At 45.5% G+C, this 21,410-nt stretch overlaps 1 protein-coding gene across 1 annotated transcript in view; it reads right to left on the bottom strand.

Moving 5' to 3' along the window:
- The window catches only part of LOC111267790 (uncharacterized), a 75,527-nt gene that overhangs the window by 7,114 nt on the left and 47,003 nt on the right, over positions 1-21,410 (bottom strand). The window contains exons 2-4 of the mRNA XM_022846287.1: positions 9,728-9,786; positions 4,760-5,040; positions 3,921-4,101 (exon numbers count right to left, since the gene is read on the bottom strand). Of these exons, the coding sequence (XP_022702022.1) occupies positions 3,921-4,101; positions 4,760-4,967 (389 nt within the window). The 5' untranslated portion in view covers positions 4,968-5,040; positions 9,728-9,786. The remainder of the gene's footprint in view (positions 1-3,920; positions 4,102-4,759; positions 5,041-9,727; positions 9,787-21,410) is intronic.

Raw genomic sequence — 21,410 nt, 5'->3', positions numbered from 1 at the left:
GCAGTCTGATCGGCCATTGGCGACAGTATTGCATAACATAGTAGTGGTATAACGCCTTAGCTTACTTTTTTATTGCCATTTCTTTCTGCCAGCGTCATTCTCATAATTGGCAAGATCAATATGGTTGCGGTCAGCCGGTGCCAAACTTGACGATGTTAATGGGATTGGCTGTCTCATGCACACAATCTTGAAGAAACGAGGCCGTAAGGCAAAAAGCGAAGGACAAAAAGGTAAAAAAGGAGAAAAATAGAATCGTTTGTTTACAAGCACCCCTAACCGGAGAATCTATCCTGCCCATGCAGCATAATTCGACGTTCGTTTTTCCTCAGTCCTTGCAAGCGGTTGCTCCAGCAGACGTTCTCGATCGTCGATTCTTCGTTTTGTGCCATATAGCGACAACGATAGTGTCAGCGAGAAGTGGTGGCAGGATGGGCTCTAAACGACGCACTTTCCTTAACGACCCGTTACTTGCGGGGAAATTTGCATCGGGCACCGAGCGAAGAGAATCGACCCCGGTGAAGCCAGTTATTCGTCCATAAATACAGAGAGTTTAGACGAAGCGATTGTTATAGCTACTGCCGTTGCGAAAATTCAAAGTCTTTTTTCGCGAGGTCTTGTTTTGGAACTGAAGTATTCAGTCAGATCTGAAAACATATTTTGGGCTAAAAACCTCATCATTAGCGGCTAAACAAAGAAGCTCATTAAGGGACAAAAAAGCATGACGCGGATAAGTCTTTTTTGAACCGCCGCCTGATCTCTGATTATAGTCGAAAACGGCATTTGTTTCTGATCATCCGGGACAATGGCGGGCTTTTCTTGATGGGAAAGAGATTGAATATTATTGCTATTTAAACGGTATGTTTTCTGCTGCAGATCTACTACACGACTTAAATTAAAGAAAAAAAAAGTTGTTTGAAAGCTTGTAATGAAATGGGCTTTGGTTTTCTTTGACAGAGAAGGGCACAGAATACTGCGTGTTTTTTCTATTATTTGCAATTATATCGGTCACAGAAGCTCATGTAATTTATAATAAAATATCGTTGTGGCTTTCTATATTACCATTGTACACGCTCGGTTTGAAACCCCCACTATTCACCATTAGCAATCGTGTGAACATCTTTTTTAGATGTGTAAATGGCATATAAGCAGTCAAATCCGTAGCTTCCCTTACCGGTTTCTAGATGTTTCAGCCGAAAAAAAAAGACGCATAACATAACGAGATGCTTCGCTGTATTGATATCAGAGGGTCAATTAGGTAGCTAAATAATAGAACAACCGGAAATCAGAAGTAATCTATTAGAGATGGACAAGAATCATGTATCGAACACAAGCCAAGGGGCTTTACAATGTTGCGACTCGCCCATCTTAACTGTAAAGAAACGTATACTGCTGACATGCGTGCTAGATCTAGTTGGCATTGCGGCTGCTATTGAAAGGAACAGAAGTGGACTGTAAAGGAATCTGTCGCTGTGGCTAGAGCTGGCATAGCCCTGGGCGTTCTTTCGTCTAACGGGGGCTCCCGACTAGAGGTGGAAACTTAGCAGGTGGAACACGTATGATGTTCATTTTTCGCAAGAAAATTTCGGTCACGTCGTGCGTACTGCCAATCTTCATTCTCTGCGCCATTGTCATCCTACAAAGAAGGCAGGCTTCGAAGTCAGCTCAGGGTCTAAATCCAGATGTGGGATCGTAGTCGATATTTTATCGAAGTATCATGATTAGCACCTGCGATCAGCAATAAAAGAAACCGAACATAGGCAGTTCGAGGAAATTGAGGGACGGGCATCACCAGCCCGAGCAAATCACAGAAAATCTGATAACAAGGAGCAGAGAGATTTGAGGAGAGTCGAGCCGATATGAGCCGGTGTGGGCATTTACGGGGGTCACCGGCCGTTCCTATAGACACAGCTAACAATATTCACTATGCTGGACGAGCGTCGTTGATATCTCGGAGTACCGTATATCGGTATACTATACTATACGTCTCTACACCGACCAATGTAGAGGCGCATACAACAACACAATCGTATTCAACTCCTGAACGAAGAAAGCATTTTTATTAAAATAGAAATAAACTAAATATACACTATCCATACTGCCTCGGCGAAACGGGGATCTGTAGTTTACTTATTGAACACGCACATCCATCGTAGCTAAGCGTAAATAAAGTATGTTACGAAACAACGCGTTGCATAACTAGAGCGCTGTAACGTGTTTAAAATCCGAAATAAATTAGGAAAAGTAGAAATTGCAGAAGGAATAAGTCTATGGGAATTTACAAAACAGACCCAAAGCTTAGGCTCGCCCTACACCGCAGGCCGTTTCGGGGCTTAAAGCCGAAAGTTCGGTGCGGTTTACCCGTGCTCGGTGATCATCAACATCGTTTACGCGCGTCACACCAAACCACCCTAAAAGTGCACGCCATCTAGCGCAGAACACGCACCTTGTGAAGAGAAGGGATAGCAACGTGCGATTGCCCCTCTAATGCCGCTGTGGTCGCTAACCCTGTATCGGTCTGCGTGCCGTCAACGGAGCTTCGCCCGAAGCTTGCCTTTCTAACTGAAACATCTGATTTCCCCTGCCACACAAAGCAAGCGGAGCTCCACACCTCTCCGCGGAGTACACGCGGTTGGTCCAGCTCCTATCTTCGTCGTATTGCAGCGGTACTACTGGAAGTAGAGGTAGAAGCCGATATACCAGCCAAAATAATGTTCACCGACGGCCAGTCTACCGCAGCCATCGTAGTCCCGTCAGTGCTGCCCGTTGGTGCTGACGAAGTGTCAATCGGGTAAATTGATTGCAATCATCAGAATAAGCAGTAGCGCATAATCCGCAAAATTAGTCGTGCGTTAATAATACAAGCGGATCAGTGTCACGGCGGACCCCGAAGCGGCGAAGCGTACCACAGGAACCACTCTCAATGAAGGAGAGTACCCTTGCAAGGCGAACTTGGGCTTGGGCCTGTTCTCACGTAGTAATACCAACGGACGCAGATAGTGGTAGACCGAAAATAGCTAGTCAGGGGCGAATACGTCCCTGACAGCGGCCTGTCTCCTTTTGGCTTGCAATGATGACTGCGTATGTCAGTTTGCCTCGGTTCGTATTGGTGCGGCCTTCCACGTTGCACTTTGCGTGGCCGTAAAGTCACATGGGCGCCCTACCGTTGCCTTTTTCGACCCATTCGCTCTTGTGTTTAATACCCTAGCCACTAGACGCCAGCGAATCTGAGGCGAACGAAAAGAAAAAAATGGCTACTCTTGGAGAAACGCGATTAGCGAAGGAACACGAAACGCGGATGCTGCTGGCCTCGTATCCTAAGACAAGAAAAGAGTAGTGCGATGAGAGCAATATCGGAGGCCCTTATGGAAGAGGCCTTGCCGCGACAAGCGCCCTAACTACTCCATTGGCAACTGAACCCCAGAAGCATTAGAAGAATCGGTTCTTTGCAGAAAAGACCGGCAGGGAAACAACCGCGCTCTGTTCCCATTAGGCAATTGCCTAACACCAGCATTCACTTCGTTTCCGGGGATATACGTTCTGTATATAGATATATATTCCCGGAGTAGTGCTACGCCTGTAGTTTCAGTAGAAGTCAACCGAGAAAGGCTTTAACTGCGCGAACAAGGAAGCAGAAGTGACGGAAAAAAAAACTAACAAAGCGACTATTATCAAGCAGACAAACAAACTTTTTTTTTAGGCGTTACATTGTTTTTTTGATACATGTGGATAGGGCTCTTCGGCAACGCGTAAGGATCGTAATTTTTTTGTAGCTACCTATGCCTACAAAGACACTTACATAGACCTGTAGCACTTTCAAAAGCAAGGAAAAGCTCTAGATTTTTCCTATAAATGTAGGTAACTACAGTGCAAACTGACAACTGAGCAGCAGAGTAATGCGTATCGCATGCTGTCTTCCTCACCTGTCACTCTCAAGGGTTCCTACTTGGAAGTTGAGGAAGGTGAGCTCAACGATATCGCCAAACTCAGCTCCCGCTGCCACAAAATGCATAGTGCAGACAAACGGAAGATTGCGCTGGAATGGTTCTGCGATTCGTATTGGGTTTTTGGTGCCCACCTCGCCGAAAAACGTCCGATTGCAGTCTGAAAGTTGCATAGCAATAAACATGTAGTATGTTAATTGGTGACCGTTTATTACGAAGACTACTGTACAAACAGCCACATTCTATTCGCACGATTCGAGTTCGTGTAGGACATTGTAAAATGCGAGTTATAATAGGGAGATAAAATAGCCAAAAAAGCTGCGGCCGTAGCCGTTGGATAGCGGGCTACAGCGGCAGTGGCGATGAGCTTAGCTGGTTAAGGGTTGGTCAAGAGAGGTAAAGGGCCATTGCTGAAACGGCCACCGAGGGAATTCTTATGACGGTCATGGGAGTCCTTACGATGGCCGAGAATTATGCCAGCGGTGGTTTGCTATGCTGCACTATTTCGCCTTACAGAGCGGACACTCCATCAGCACACTGCGCCTGTGTGCCTAGGCCACACATCTTTATGATAGACAAGCGTAATAGACCTAAGCAGCAATAGTAGTCGTATGATAGCTGAAGTACTACTGGTAGTCTTTTTCTATACAAGCACAATGATGCGGAAAAGAGAGCGTTGGAATGCCGTTGTTTTAGCGCCATAGCTAATATTTTTCCACATCAGTTCAGTTTTGGATAGATAGTTAAAGAAAATGCAGAAAATACTAGGTATGCTAAATATACAGAAAGACACAAGAGACAGATAGATCGATACTGACTTGTACAACCCATGGGTTCGTCCGAGGTGTCGCCGCAGTCATCAGTTCCATCACAGAATTTATTGAGCGCAATACAGCGGCTGTTGTCGCACTGGAACTCCGATAGCTTGCAGGCTAAAACTGATGGTGGTCCTTCTACTAGTGCGAAACTATTTTTAGCGCTGGCGCATGCCACTATGAGCAGCATATATGCCAACGCCCAGTCCATCGCGGGCCGTCTACAGATGCCCCTGCAGATGCACAAAGCGTCGCGCCAAACTGCCCATTGCACCACTCACACCCTGTAATAATAACAACAGTATGGATGTCAAGATGCAAATACAAGGAATATACAAACGTCACTTTAGTATGTTTGATATAAGAGAGAGAACCATATACTATCTAGTAATTATTGAAGCATAATTTTAAGATAATATAAAGAGGACTTCGACGTTGTATGAAGTACACTTGGAAGGTTGAACTCCTTAGGAGTTGATTATTAAGGTGTCTCGTCACCCGTGGCCCTTATTTTTTCAGCTCAAGCCAAGTTTTATAAATGGCTGTTTGTCTCGAAGCATATTTCTAAAATCAGTATAAAAAATTTTCATCTAATGTACTGAAATCGTTTCTAGTGTTTGACTATTACCTGACGCCGTTTTTTAACTGATTTTTGGGAATCTGAGTTATCTTGTCGGTCATCCCTGTTCAGCGCACGGGATCTATTATCCAAGTGCAAAATTGATGGCAATGTCAGCACTCGCCAGTTAGCCCTGATGCGTACTAGTGTGCCTGAACATGCCGAGGTCATTTAATATTGAACCGCCATCCATAATGCTACTTGGGTATGAAAGACTCATCAAAGGCAAATGACAAAAGTCAAACCGCTCAGCTTATGCACGACAGGACAAACCATTTCGTTCAGGCACCCAGAGAAAGAAGATGAACGCAAGATGAACCTATGCCTCTGCTTCATGTATTCTTCGTTATTCGTAACTTCCTTTATCATTTTTCTTGGCTAGTCTATTGGGCAGGGTACGTGTTCTGGAGAAGCAAAGCGACCTTGCTATCTAGTCGACGTTCGCTCTCGTACACTACTGATACCCTTCCTCTCCGCCCTTTCTCTAGCACTACTTAGTTGACTTGACCACTCTGCACAGTCCTATGCGTGACGTACTGCGTGGGCTGTGAATTGTACAGCGTGTTTTCTCGTTGTTTTGATTGATCTTCTACGTTTTCCTGATAAACGGTTCAAAGCCTTGGACTGATGATAAGGAAAGCACGAGATGGACATGAAGTAGCTAAGTTCCTTCTGCCTGCCTGCCTGCCTGCCTACCTACCTACCTAGATACTTTCTTTCAAGCTGGTTGCTGTTTCCCCTACCAGCTGTTAGTCGTCGACGTTTTTCCATCAACAACAGACACACATATACAACAAAGGCGAAGATGAGGAGCAAAACGTAGACAACAACCATGATGCTGCTGGTACTGCTACCATCTTATGTATGGGCAAATATGTATGTTCCCCTATGTGATGTATATCGAAGCTTTATATACAATGCAGCAGTGTGGGCTGCTAAAATATGGCAATGGGTCGAATCGAGTCGTGTATGCGTGTGCCGTATTGGCATCGTTGCAACGAGAGTGGCTCGCTTCGTCTGTCGGTTCCCGGATGGTCCAAATGTTCGAACCAATAGTAGCCATGTGCAAGCCTGAATATAAGTAACACCTCTCTGTTGCAGAGGGACAAAACGGTGTCTTTTATACCCTCCTCTTCCTCGTAGGCAAAAGAAAGGAAGAAAATAGGCAAAAGAGGTGGCCAATGTAGCAGTGGCAGTGGTGGCGGCAACAGCAGCAGAATCCCCAAACACTGGCATAGTTTCGTCGTTGTCGTTGTTGCTGTCAGCATCGTCATGGACGGGTCGATCGCAGGCTAACACGTACGTAGCGTTCTCATTGCTATCGGTTATAGCGGCCGTCGACTCTACGGGAAACTAGGCGTTGCACGCCGTTGTCAAGGAGCAGAACATACAGGGAACCAGGAATGCCTGATTCAATATGTCAGTCGACAAGCCGAATCTTTGCTTTCCGATGAATGACCCCAACTTCTGCCTCTTCTTCTTGGTGCAGTTCGTCTCCTCTCCGGCCAATGCTACGTAACTCAGGCTGACTCATATTGGAACAGACTATGACGTACGATATGCAGTTGCTGGCGTCCGTTCGGTTATGATCCGGTACGCGATGGCGGCCGACGACCGGGTGCTTGGCTGGACCTTATATCAACACGCGGGAAGGACGAAGCAGCAGATCGACCGCCGTTCCTGTACGTTAAATACAAGGAGCAGCACAGCGTGTTGCGAAACAGCTACCCGTGCCCTTCATCATTGAGTATACATACTAGCAGTGGTAGCAGCAGCAGCGGCAGTCGTACAAGCCAACAACGAACCTACGTATATCGTCTGCCGTTTAGCTGGCGATCAGTTGATCCGTGCGCTGCATCTGGCCTTTGTGGCTGAGGCCTCGACCAAACCCAAATCAGTCAGGGATAGTGTAGCGTACAGCAGCCAGCTTCGATGGAGTACGATGAAACCTGCAACAATATGATCGCCTCAACGGACGGGCATCGGTCCTATCCTCACCACCCATACAGCAGCAAGTATCCTTCCGAACATATGCAGACAGAAAGAGGTTTGGCGCTTATCTCAAGTGACGTGCAGCACCCTTCGGAAACGCTGAGGAGGCATATGGTGGACTGAATACAGTTAACGGCAAATTGAACAACGCCAACGGAACCGAACCGAAGACGATCGGAAACGCGGCCAGCCTTGCCAGCTAACCAACTGGTCAGTCGGTTCCTAGCATCAGGACCAGCAGCATAAAGAGGAAACCAGGCAATGCTAAGGTTGCAGGACGTACCAGCAGCACTGGCGGCCCGTTCGACATCAAGTTAAACGACTAGCCAGACGACCACTTCCTTCAGCCACGCTGCTGCGAATAATATTGATGTCTGAAAGTCTCCCTCAGGGCTTGACGCTTATCTTCTAACAGCACCAACGCAGGATGACAGCGAACGCAATGTAACAAGTATACAGCCGCCCACCAACAAGAGAACCATCAGCGGCAGCTGTTTGCTGGTGAACGGTATGGCATGGTCGAACATGCAACAGCCACGCAGTGGCAATGGCCAAAGCAGCATATGGAGATGTCCTCACCGACAACATGGGCAGCATTAACGGCACGGCGATGTGTGATGTATCACATTATATATATATATATATATATATGTGTATATTACATGGGCATATACAATACAACATACAGAAACACGGACTTGTTTCGCTGGTGTTAGCCAGGCCGATCCTATTTATCTGGGTTATGTTAACGTGCCGATATGCCCATTTCGACCACCATGGTCAATCTACCATGTGTAAGTGTGGTCCTACATCGTGCATTCTACATACCAAGGCCTAATTGAGAACTATAGTCAAGTTAAGTGTGATAAGGTCTATCTATAAGGACGTTTGGATTGCTGATTTCGGCTTGTATTACAATGCTTTTATGCTACAATGCTTTTTTTTTTATGCTATATGATATCTATTATTGTTACCAGGGTGACATTACGAAACTAATTAAATATTAGAAGCCTTTAGCGATAGTGCAAAACATTACCCTCCAGTACTAACTGTATTGAATTTACATGTCTGTTGTGTTTTACTATATAATACCTGAGCGTCGGATGGCAATGACGTTGAAGAATGGATTCTTGCGAAACAACATTTCTAAACGTATGGGCATTTTGAACAGCTACTTGTCCCGCTTGCTATGAACTTAGCCGCTTACTCTACATAGGCATTGACGTCACAAGGCAGATCATTTGCATTTGATTGTCTATCGTGACGAATTCCCTGGGGAACATTTGTTCCGTGTTTGGGCTGTCTCGAGTTGGGCCTAACAGCTCTCCAAAAGCCATGACCGTAGCACCCTAAGCAGCGTTGGTTTTGCAAGGCAAGTTTTGGTCTGCTTTCCCGTCGGAGGAAGGGACAGTTTATAAAATACATATGCGCCACTGGCAAGGCTGGCCTCCTCCTTTTAGTGGTCTCCGCAGCACAAACCTATGGGCCGTATGCAACGGACACACAGTAGACAGCTTTAGAGAAGGACTAACTGCAAGAAAGAGGAAGAGGAGGTAGGTGGAAAGTGCCGGCAGGAACATAGATTCAGAAATGATATAACCGTGCCCCTGACAAGGATGGGTAAGCCGGTAGGCAGCGGCGGCGACTGACCGACCGACCGACCCGAGCGGCGTTCGCCCGGTCTGGTCCCGTCCGTTAGTAAATATCGTATTAACACTAATAGCACTCCATTTTTGTATCCTGCTGCAGCAGAATGTAAAAGAAAAACAAATCCGCGCCGATGCAAAATTCCATTAGGACTGGTCGCTGTTATCGTTGCCCCGACCGCCGCCTTTATCATGGCGAGTGGTAATGCTTCTTGTTCATATCCGGAGTCCTGGCTGGACAGGGGGAAAGGAAAATGGAAACAAAGAAAAAAATCCAGGCATGCCTAGACAATCTATCCAACGAGACACCTATGTACGCCAAGAGACCTCGCATGCATTTAAGTAGTGGAAAAAAGTTAGGGGCACTCAGTAACTAGAGGATCTAACTGGAGAAACGTGCCGCAAATTCCATCTATTAGGTTCTGTACTCGAATAGTTGATGATTACTGATTAGCCTTTAATTTAAACAAAAGACGTAATGCTGTGACGGTGCGTTAGTCGCCACTGGTTTCCACGTCGGCTTTACATGATCTTTTAAAACGAGCCTAAAAGGGCGCTACATGACAGTTGCATTAGCTGGATTTCTTGGTTTAATGGGTCATGGGAACGAATCCATATAGTGCTGTTTTGAGCCAGCAAATTCAGCATCATAAGTAAGCCTCACATATGTCCTTCGAACAATTTATTGACTATGTTGCGCAAAGAAGTACTAACCAGCGATGCAATGGATCTTCACAAAGGCGAGCGCTCTTTTTGATCATGGTTCCATGTTCCTGAAATAAGCAAAAACATCGAATGTAAGCCTAAGTCTTTTTTGTTCTACTATAACTTCTCATTGCGAACCCCTCAGCCATAAACGTTTTGCCTATAGGCGGTTTGCTCGCCTCTCGTACAATGCGAAGTATTTGGTGTTGAAAATTCAATCAGTAGAAAAAGTGTTCTAAAGCTAGCAAAAGTAGCAGTTGAATAGTATTCTGTATGACACGTCTTTGTACTTAGTGAGTTACAACAATAGCGGTTTTCATATATTTTGAGAGGTACGCCACATCTGATCGCACTCGTTCTCCTCTCTTTTATCGAATAGATGCTGGTCGATACTATAATGCATGTAAAATTATCTTTTGACAATCTATATACAACAACAAAACGTCGTATACGGGGAAGCACGGCAGGCCGACGTGCCAACCAGGTTTCAACTCCTGCACAGCGTGTTCTACAGTATCCTTTTTGCGAGAAAGACTACTAAGAGCGCATATAACAGTGCCAGTCCGTTCGTTCAAGGTTGGTGACGTTTTTGACGCCGTTAAGTTCGTACCACGCGATGCCTGGCCTACTGCAACCTAGTCATTTAGATGCTAATGGCCAGTGACGACGTCTGAAAGGCTTAGATCTATCTACCATTTGATGCATTTCCAATAACTGAAACAGCGACTGTTATAGCGCGAGCCCATGAAATACACCGATGTATACTATATACTCAGAATACCACCCGTTTGCTACCGCTGAGTCGCTGCTTCTTAGAGTCACTGAAGCTGACTCTCCAGATTTAGGTGGTGAGTTGACTTTGCTCAGCCTTTTCGGTTCGTTAGTATTATAGAAACTATAACATACGAGTTAAATTTCATAGGTGCCTGTACTCATCTTCAGTTCACTTGGACTGATATTGTGGTCTCAATAACCCATTTTTCCTTGCAGCAGGATGGTAAGATGGTTCACAACGAAAAACGTTTTATTCGATATCAACATAAATAATGCCAGGGCAGAAAGTCATGAACGACGAAAACGGACGAAAGATATTGCATTGTTATAAGTACGAGTTAGTTTACTTCTACGAAATCACATAGCTAGCATAACTATCAGACGGCTAGGAGGCGAAACGAAAAAAATGAGCCCTGAACGACGCAGTTACAGCAGGCGCAGCGTGCGGAAGACATTATGTGTGTGTGTGTGTGTGTGCGTGTTCTTGACCCACGAAACGATAATAAGAGAGAGAGAGAGAGAGAGAGAGAGAGAGAGAGAGAGACAGAGAGGAGAGTTGTGTGCACGAATATGCATGTGTGTGTGAGAAGAGGCGGGGGTGTGCGCATTCCAATATGAGGGTAGTCTGTTGAATACATTAGTTAGTCAAGTACGATGACTGCTTGCTGTGGATGGATGGCAGCTTGAGATGGAAAGAAGGAAAATGAACGAGAAAGAAAAAAGGGACAGACGTGGACAGAAAGGGACTTTCCCAGCGTGACGGGCGTCGAGCAGCTCTAGGGGGTTCTAGTTAGCTAGCTGGTTGCACTTCTAGTGCTCCATGGTGCCTTAACGGACGAGGGCGAGTGGATTGTGAGATGCGGGCACGCAAAAGTCTGCACAAACAACAAAAGCCATCGGATCCAGCCGTGTCATCACCGTCAGCGAGTTACCGAACGAAACAATGGCCCGATACGAGCAACAGCAGAACAGTGCGCCAGGTTGGCTAGCCAGCAGCTCTTGGTGGTTGTGGTTATACTCATTACCACGCCCAAGGGGCGTTGGGGCTGTGCATCGCTTTCTACCGATTTCTTCAATATCCTAACGATAAACAGAAGGAAGGGGCAGAGTAAAAGGAACAGGAGGGCAATGTGTGGGTGGGTCCAAGCCTCGTGGCTGTTTGCAGAGTTATGTACTTTTTTAGCCAGAGTACAATGTAAAGGAGACCTTGTCACTGTTTTTCTTTTCTCTGTTCTATGCGAAGTTCTTGCGCCAAAACGATGAAATGTGCTACTCTTTAGTAAAAATAGAGTTCACTTGTACATAGATCAAATATTGTATCAGCCTAGAACAACCACGAACATCTTTGTGTTGAAAGACAAGGACGATTCGCAAAATCCAGTAACTTTGCAGTGCTGGGAGCTTGGTAGATGAATCCAGCGTTAAGCGGTGACGGCGGATGGCTAGAAGTGTTCGTAGAGATTATGATACCCAGTCGAACGCGCAGGTGTGGGAGCTCACGCATACGTGAGCAACAACAAGAACATACGTGGAACGAGCGTTGAAGTGCCTTTGGATACATATACGATGCTGCCGTTGTGCATATACGATGATATAAAGGATTGTCGTGTAACACGGTGAGAGCGTAGGGGAGCATCATGTATCACAGTAAAGAAATACTATCGACAGCACGAAACGCACAAAAGCAGACATTTCAGCGCGCCTATGGTGATCTGAGGCACAGTCCCGTGTGACGTTCAGTTCAGTAAGGCCTGAAAAAATGTGAAAACTCCTGGCGCCTTTTTCTTTATGCTGCAGGTCGCGGCAAGGCTTTCGCGTATGCCCGCTATCCTTCCATTCGTTTTCGATTTGATCTTCATGAACCCATTCTAAATCTTCCTAAACCCATTCTAAAATGTTTTCATCTACGCTCAATTTCTTCTGGGAGTGAAAACTTTGATAGGAGATAATCTTTCACTAAAATCTGGGTCAAGGATAACCGGAAGTGCTCGTAGGATTGTTAAATAGCTTTTCTTGTTCTATACTCACGAAAGGTTTGAGCTCTGAAGTAATGATAAACATATTTTTTTTAGCGTTGATAACCTAAGAATGCACGTTCAGTAATATAGCTTTAATGAAAATATATGAAATATACTGATAATACGCTTCGATCAAAAGCAACGTTCAATAGCTGCTAAAAATATGGGTGCCAGGTTTTTGTCCTTAGGATAATCATTTGTTTTTGCTGCACAGTACAGACAGTATTTTTACAAAAGCTTACGAGTTACAATGTTCTTCATGCCTTAATGAGGTAAACTGGATAACTGACTTGACCTTGCCCATCTCTGCCCAGATCTTTCCCAGGCCTTCATTCAAGTAGCTAAATTAATTTCTTCGTGCTTTTTTCTTTAAACGCTCCGCTCTATTCTACAGGCCTTAGTCCGGAGTAGGTAGCTGAATTATGAGTACTGTGTCTTGTTCACTTCACCCCTTTACCTTTCCGCTGTTCTTACCATATTCCTATTATATTACCGCAAACTAATGTGAACGCTTTTTCCTCCTTCAGAAAATGGACACTCTTTAGATCGATCATAGACAACTACAGCGGGAACCGCTGAGATGCCACTAATTTCAGCTTTCATGCTATCCGCAACGAATTATAGTGCAGCACGACATGGATGGTTGGGCTGCGCTACTGCGCCTTTGTCGATCTGGCCGCAGCCATCGCAGAATCCTTTTTTGTTCGTGCTTTTAGCTTAGATTTGGTTAGGGAATGGGGTTTGGGTAGTTGTCGGCGGAATGAAGTGAGCGAAAAACGTCTCCAGCAAACGAGACCAAACAGAGAGTCAGTGAGGGGACGGTAAAATGCTGCAAGAGATTGGATGGGATGCTTTAGGGCAGGGACTGGGGAATCCGCTCGAGAAGCCGAGCGACGCAAAGAAGGACTGTCGGGAGATCGTAATCAGCTATTGCCGTTGTCCGCGAATGGCGATTGTGGCGACTTTGCGGGCCGCAATGTCAACGAACGAACGAACGAGCGTCGAAAAGAGCGAACCAATGTACGAATGGCCGGCGGGCTGACTTGCTGGTGGCGACAACAGCGGCAAACGATGGTAGTGGTAGCCGTTAGAAACAGCAACGATGACGACAACGACAACGACGACGACGACGACGACGAAGTAGATGGCGCAGCAGCCAAGTAGAGGCTGAAACAAACGAAAAAAGGCAGGCAGCTACACTTTTGTCGCCGTGGCAGCAGTAATGCAGCCCATTGGCAAGATTTACATTTAGAACGTCTAAACCCGAATCCGTTCTTTGGGATGGCCAATGTTTCTCTGTTTACCCACGCTACCATGATGACGCTGAAACGCCTAGGCAACTAACAGAATAGCACCTACAGTCCAACAACACACTACAAGCAGCCTGCGGAGCCAAAAACATTATCATGACAAAACACAACAATATAATCATGATAGCAATAACAGTGATAGTACCGGCGGCGAAGTACACCCGTACAACTATTGGGTTTACGAGATCATGTCGCTAGCTTACAATAAAGTACGGATGACGTTTTGTACTGGATAACACAATCGGTGAAAGAAAAGGTTACGAGGTATGCCTATGGAGTAGTATTCAGGGCAGCACAAAGGAGAAGCTAGCAATTAACTAAAGTGCCACACAACAGCACATGTATCTTGAGGTGAAGAGTGATTCTCGCCAGTTACCACTGTAAATTCTTGTCATAGAAAGCGCAACCGCGAAGGCTGTGGTGCGGACTCTGTATGTCTGTACGACTAGACTTCATTGAGAGCTAACGTTTTCTTTCCTGCTAAAATATCTCAGCTTGACAAGAAAACGCACATATGGAACGGATTCACGCAAGCCTAAAGCTGTACAGGATACACCAGCAGATGGGCCTGTAGATCGGCTTTACTTCCTACTGGCGACGCTGGTGTCTCGGCAGACAACTCATATACCCAACGAAAAGCTAAAATGGCTATCTCTGTTTTTCCTGCACTTTCTGAAGTAAGTCAACGAAACACAAAAGCTATATGAAACGCAAGAGATGAGGCTGAAATGAAAGAAAGAGGAGGAGTGTAACCGAACATTTGAGCAGAAAGAACCTACTCAACCTTTACCAAACTGTCTGTCCTAGGACACTATGTCCGTTGCAGCTAGAGGCGGCTCTTGTCCCGATGGAGGAAGAAGAAGTTGTTTCTCAGACTACTGTTGTTGCTACTACGTTGTCTTCCCTGAGGCTCTTTCGATTGCATGCTCTTCAGACAGTCTCTTCGCTGTCCTTCAGGTCTCGTCACAGACAAGAGCCGGCACCGCTGCTGGCTGCTATTCTCTTTGAGCGTTTAGCTTTTCTGCGTCGTCATTCTTTGCTGCAGCTAAGATAGGGAGCAACGGTCCCCACCCTTCTTTTACACAGGGGGTCAGATAGCCAGAGCTTTTACCACACAATGACGTCTTGCTTATTTCCTCTTAAAAACGTCCGCTCTTAACCTACCCGTTTTCGCGCTTCGGACCGGGCCTTCTTCACTGCCGTCTGTTATTCTCTTTCCTCTTTCTTCTTTTACTAATTCATTCTCATTCGGTTTCATGTCATAGTACAAGCTGGATGCCTCTGATCCATTGGAACCGATGTCGACGCTTATTTATAAACACGTTAAAGTGGCGCTCGAGCAGTCGCCTTTAATAATCTGTTCCTGTTAGTGGAGATTTTATATATTAGGCAGCAAGTCAGCAAAACAATAGAAGGGCTAATGGAGATTTCACATTTAGCATTTCATACTATAGTTCACTCGTATCAGAAAGGAAATAACGATCAGCAAAAACATCAGTAAAAAGCAAAATGAATATCCATAGAAAGAGTAGATTTTAGAGATCCCTTCCATACGATTTAATGTAAAGCCAGATCTAAGCTCAATAAGAGATGGTCAAAACAAATACTTGCAGGAAAAAAAAACCCACATGTTACGTTTGTAAGTGTAGCCGCTATTTCTCTTGCATTTTATGAGTCATCGAGACAAGTTCGCTTCACAGAGCGCTTCAATGTTCCTTCGGTAATGTCGTTTCAAACTTTGACGAAGTTGAACTCACAAATCGTCCCCCACCGTCATGCGTCAGTACAGAAAATGCCGGTTTTAGCCTCAATGTATGCTGGTTCTGCTTTTTGCATGTCAGAAGCTGGTTTCGCGAGTTTAATGCGGTGTGTCCTACTGAAGTTAAGGATTTAAGCCATGACAGCTTCTACTGGACTTCGAATGCTGCCGATCCTTAAAGTACTTACAGCGAGAGCCAACCTGCCGCCGCGCAGACGAACCAGACCCTTATCAAAAGCATTACCTGGCTATTGGCTTATTGAAATTCAATGAATACACAAAAAACGGTATGAAGTGACTCGGCCGCACGGGATTCTAGCGCAGACCGCTACGAATGTACTGCAAAGATTGAGAAGGGGTCCTAGGTATCCCCCGGCAACCCAAGAGAAACCAAGGGCATGAGAGATTTGTTCCGAACCAGCGAACCGCGCCAATGATCTCTGGAAGAAGCGGGCCCCATCTACGTAGTACGTTTAGCAATACCTTACAGCGTCCGGTTCAGCGGAACAAAATCACGGGGATTCTATTTATCCTTAGCCAAGCAGAACATTCGAGACATGTCATTCACGCTTGCGTTCTAGTATATGAATGCAATAGTTTCGGCGAGTGCAAGTTATGAAACAGTATTTTAATAATCGCACATAAAAATGTTGCCCAGCGACACATTGCCAGCCGGTCGCTCATTTGTTTGATATCTATTTGTTCTAGCTTCGATGGGAGGTCAGCATATATGCAGACTTCCTGAGAAACATTCACGAGTAACAAAATACGAATCGCCTTCTCCTCACGTCCCGCAAAAAAAGATAACGTTATTTCTGCTGTCAGGGCTGCTTGTATAGGGCAAAGTTAGTTAAACTTTGTCGGTGGATAATTTTAGAGAATAAGACCCTCCAGCATTGTTAGCGAATGCGCGCCACTCGAACACAGCGGCGTGCCAACTGTTCTAATACCTCTTTTTGTTTTTAAGATGTGTTCCTGCATCCCAAACATTTAAATGGCTAAGTCGCCTAGCCCTCACACGAGCAATGCTGGGTATTAGGAAAACAGCTTACGTTGGGGCTAACCGGGTCAGTCACTAGTCTCTGACGAACCTGGCCAGATGATTTTTTTCACTCATCCATTTGAGGGAGAGCTATCTCAGCAGCAGTAGCAGTAACAGCCAAATAGGACTTGAGTTTCACTGGGGGTCGCCCTCACTACATAATCCTTAGCCAAGGCCTTAAACTAAAGAACGACATTGGTGGGGATAGCATTCCTCTAGCCGTTCGGCTTGCACGAAGGGACAAAGCAAAATTTTTGCTTTGACCCCTCTTTTCATTTAAAAAAACGACGTCCCTTCACAAATGCGAACTAGATGGTCCTGCTGCAGCACGCCAGAGAAACCTTCACCGGCCTTCCATTATATTTTCCCATTCGGTTGCAAAGGAAGAATCCAAGTTAGACAAGTCACTACCGTCGGACATAACCATAACTTACATATTGACATTCATGGCAAACGTATAGTCCTGCAAAGCACGCGAAGACATACAGCGCAGCGACGAAAGTAGCTACGTCAAATAGCTTTTCCCATTGTCAACAGAGAGACAAATATGTCCAATATTTGGGCACATCGAAAAAAGCCAGTGCTGGACGCAACTGACAAGGCTATAATAGCCGAGAGGGTATGCTACCACTACTGTTGACTGTCTAGAAATAGACTATGATCCGAAGCCTGGAAACATGGAATTAAACTAACACAGCCTTTCGTTTTAGATGCAGCTGTCTCCTAAAAGGAAACAAACGTGTTCCCTTTGCTTTTCGCTGGGCGCTTTATTTAACCCCTTTCCTTATAATACCAAAAACAGACGATCGATTGCCGAGTTCACTAGCCAGCCATCGTTAAGCATTTCAATTACATGCAACCCGCTGCTACTGCTTGCCATAACGAGCTTTACCGCCATGGTGCTTTTACGGATCAATCTGAATGGCTGGTGATCGTAGTTTGCACCGCAGAGAAAGCAGTCATCGGTCCAGCGAGAGTAAAAAATGATCCTAAAACTTTTTTGTGTTGAAAACCTCAAGCTATATAGCAACAGCAAGAGCAGGTCGAAGCTTCAGATCTTTTCCGAGAACTGATCAAGGGCCCGTTTTAGTCAACCAATTCGCAAAGCTCAGAGCTCTTTTCCAAACTGATAGACAGATACAAAGACAAACGAACAAACGAACCTGTACTTTATAGTGTAGATCGCTAAAGCCCACACATCTAAAGGGACTTCCTTCCTTGCATTTTTTCTAATTAGCGAACCTAACCGATAAGTTAATGAAACAATTTCACATGACAGTAAAATAGAGGACATAAATAGAGACGATCGAAATTCTTCCTAAGCAATTAGCCGACTATGCACGTCCGTACATATGCAGAAGTATATGGCTACTACCGATACCGTTGCTGGTGTCTTCGCATCTACTGACACTGATTTCTACATCGTGCAGGATGATATTGCTCAGCATTGATAGGGTTTGGTAAATAATTTTGTAGTGCGCAGTAGTACGTGTTGTAATGGCTTATGTGGACTTCAATGGCGCATGCAAAGCGCGGCGCAAAGTCGCCATTGTTGCTATACCTTGTAATCTCGGCCACCATTGTTAAAATCGTTATTTTGAATTTGTTGTGGATGTATTGCGCCAGCTTTTGAGTCACTGCATATGCAGTATCAGTGGCAGCAGTAATCCTTCACATGTGTATCCATCTGTTTGTTATTTTTTCTTCTTATCATTTTTATTCGTCCACCTCTTCTATTCTTCTGTTTGGCTGTGACTGCTGCCTGACTGAGTAATCGTGATAGTCAAGGGGATGCCATTTGGGACGCCGCCAAGCGGTTTGTGTTTGCTGAAAAACTGAATCATAATCTTCAAAACTGATACGCCTGCTCGATTTAAAGCGGATTTCTATTTGAAGCTAGTAGTCGCTCAAAAACAGCTCCCCAAGGCCCAATCCAACCAAAGAGGCTACATAGAGTAGAAGCAGCAGCGACACCCGACGCGGTAGCATTCATCGTCCTTGTTGACAAGGGTTACACAAAACAGGCTCATATATAATAGTGCCTACGTTGAGCAACTTGAAGGCCCATTTACTAAGGCAAGACAAGCCATTTCGCAAGGCTAACAGCAGCGCCAAGCGTTATTGGAGTCATGGCTGAACCAACATCGACAGCGGCTCTAAGTAAGCATGCTCACTTCGTCTTTAATGAGGGTAATTTTCAAATCTACCGTGCCGCCCGAAAATCGGTGAAAACTTTCTAACGACCAGCCAAGTAATGAACTGGTCCGACCCAGAAAAGTAGTTTGACGATCGCTGTGTTCTTGGACTAGATCGTACCGGACCGTGCTGGACACTCGGCTAGAAAAGTATCGCAATTTGACGTTGTTACATACAGACGTATGTTGACTGAATACATCGCTAATCGCTCTCATGTATGCGAACTGCATGTTTTTTGTTCGTTATTTGAGGATTATATGTAGGCACCAATGCTACAAGCTAGCAATGCGTACGTGCAAACGCTAATAGCCTTCCCAGCTGCCTTCACGTCTGAAACGCTTTACCTCCGCTATGTGTAAGTACAAACATTAGTGGGAAGATGATGGGCATGTTTGTCCATCCAAATTGCGGTAATCACTTGCATCGCTTCTGACAGAGAAGAAGCGCCTGCGCTCACTTGAACATTTCGGCGAAGTACTAGCCGATAAACTCCTCAAACAGTAAGAGTCGCTGCAAGCGGATCTAGCTGGAAACACTGCCTTCCTTTAGCTCGTTGGAGCGATCGAAGCACGGGGAGAGACGCGAAGCCTGCGTCAAGCTCGTATCGGGATATCCTAATTGCGTTGCTCACTTGCGAAGCGTCACGTTTTAAGGTTTGCTTAGCGGCGCAGGTCTGCAAAACAGAACGACATCTATTTCGTCGAACTGCTGCCAGTGGAGAATAACGGTTCACTTTGAAATCGCAAATTCTAGCCTCCGAGAGAGATCACAGTAGCCGATCTTTTGTTGGACACGATCAAAAAAACCGCTCGCAGAATATCTCTTTTACATTCGAACATTGTACCGCGCATTGCCTATCAAGAAGGGAAAATGTGTATAATAGTCAATTCTTCGGAGCAGTTTATTATCCATTTCTCTGTTGCGCATTCCCCTATTCCATTAATGAAGACAACCCGTCAGGGCACCTTTAATTGATGTCGATTTTTTGGGTCTGCTAAGTAAAACACCTAAGACCATATACTGCGACCCCGTACCTTGCATTGGGACCGGATTAACTTGCTCAGCTTATTTTTTATACTCGCGTTATTCGGATATCATATACATATAGTCCTTAACGTCCAATGCGAAAGCTTGCTAGAGATGTTTCTACAATAGAATGACTCTTACGAGTTGCCATGTTTTCATTTCTTTGCCTAGAAAGGCAGCTCGGTATCAATGCTGGGAGCAGTTTCCTTGACTACGGGTACGTTCGGACGAATAAGCCGACTGACACCGAAGAGGGCATTTCAAGTAGAGAAACACGTAAGCTTTGTTGTGTGCCTGTTTCAGGTCTTCCTCCGTCCGCCTCATCTTACGAAAGATAGGAACGAAAGAATAAGGAATAGCTTGTATTAGCGCTCGTTTGCGGCCGATTGTGTGCGAGTTGTGTCAATGGGGTGATACACGTTTTTTTAGCTAGTACTAGTATTGCGACTGAAGCAACAGCATATATTCAAAGTCGACTCTCGTCTGACATCTCGTGTCACCTCGCCTCACTCATCGTTCATCGTATGCACATAGGGCCATCCTTCGATTTGCCCGTCTGCCCACTCATCATTCAATCATCTGTCAGAGATTCAGGTAGCCAACATAAGAAAGTGTCGCAGAATAGCACCACATTCAATTCGGAAACAACGGCGAATGCGAACTTCCGACAGCCGCTCACGTTCCGTAAGAAGGAGCACTCTCTGTTGCTGCTCAAGCGTTGCTTTGAGACCAATGTTACCGCACGGCAGCGAGTTACGGCTGCAGGTGGCCGCGTGAGTTCGCTCTGGCTACTTTTCGACCAAAAGAGTGCATGTATTCTAAATCTGCTCAATCCACCTGCCGCGATTCGTTCGTGAGCGTCCACCCATCCAACTGCACACACAAACGCATATTCATCCGTGCTTAAATCTAAATTGAGCAATAAACAATCGATTCCGTTTGGTTCATCATTTAACTAAATGTAGTAGCAGTCAGTACGCGATGCACGGTATTCGCGCGGGCACTCGGTTTAACTCTTTCTATCGTGCGCAATATGCCTGTTCTTACGACTTGCCTCCATGCGCTTTCGTACACGGAACAGGCCCAATTTTCCCATTACTGCCGTTGCTTCTACTATCCATCACCACTCCTAAGACAACTATACTCAAGTCCCTTTGCTGCTGCTCTTCTATCCTCGTCCACCCCTACACCGACCCCGCTCCCTACGCTTTGAATCCCGTCACCCCCCAAAGAATAAGTCGATAGTTCTCCCTTGTTCCTTTTTGCATTGCGTCGCCGTTGTGTTCATTTTGGTTCGCTTTATTCGGCTGGTTCGACTTCCTGTTCTCGTCTTTTGCCATCCTTTACGAACGTTTTTTCGATCTAACTCAATTAGTTAAGGCGGCACGAATAGCAGCAGTATAGCCCTTACCAGGGGCCCATCTCGTTTTCGTCTACTTGATTCTATCTGTCTGAACAAAACTCACTCAACTACCGACCGGCCAATCAGGCACCTAACTCCGTGGCAGAACGAACTGCGCCTAAGCGTCCTAGAACAGCTCTGTCAGAGCTGGACTCATAACGGCAG

This window comes from Varroa jacobsoni, unplaced genomic scaffold (assembly GCF_002532875.2).
Source record: "Varroa jacobsoni isolate VJ856 unplaced genomic scaffold, vjacob_1.0 scaffold_1222, whole genome shotgun sequence".
Classification (NCBI taxonomy): domain Eukaryota; kingdom Metazoa; phylum Arthropoda; class Arachnida; order Mesostigmata; family Varroidae; genus Varroa; species Varroa jacobsoni.
The sequence above is the reverse complement of the archived record's forward strand: the minus strand, read 5'-3'. Positions and strand labels throughout refer to the sequence as shown.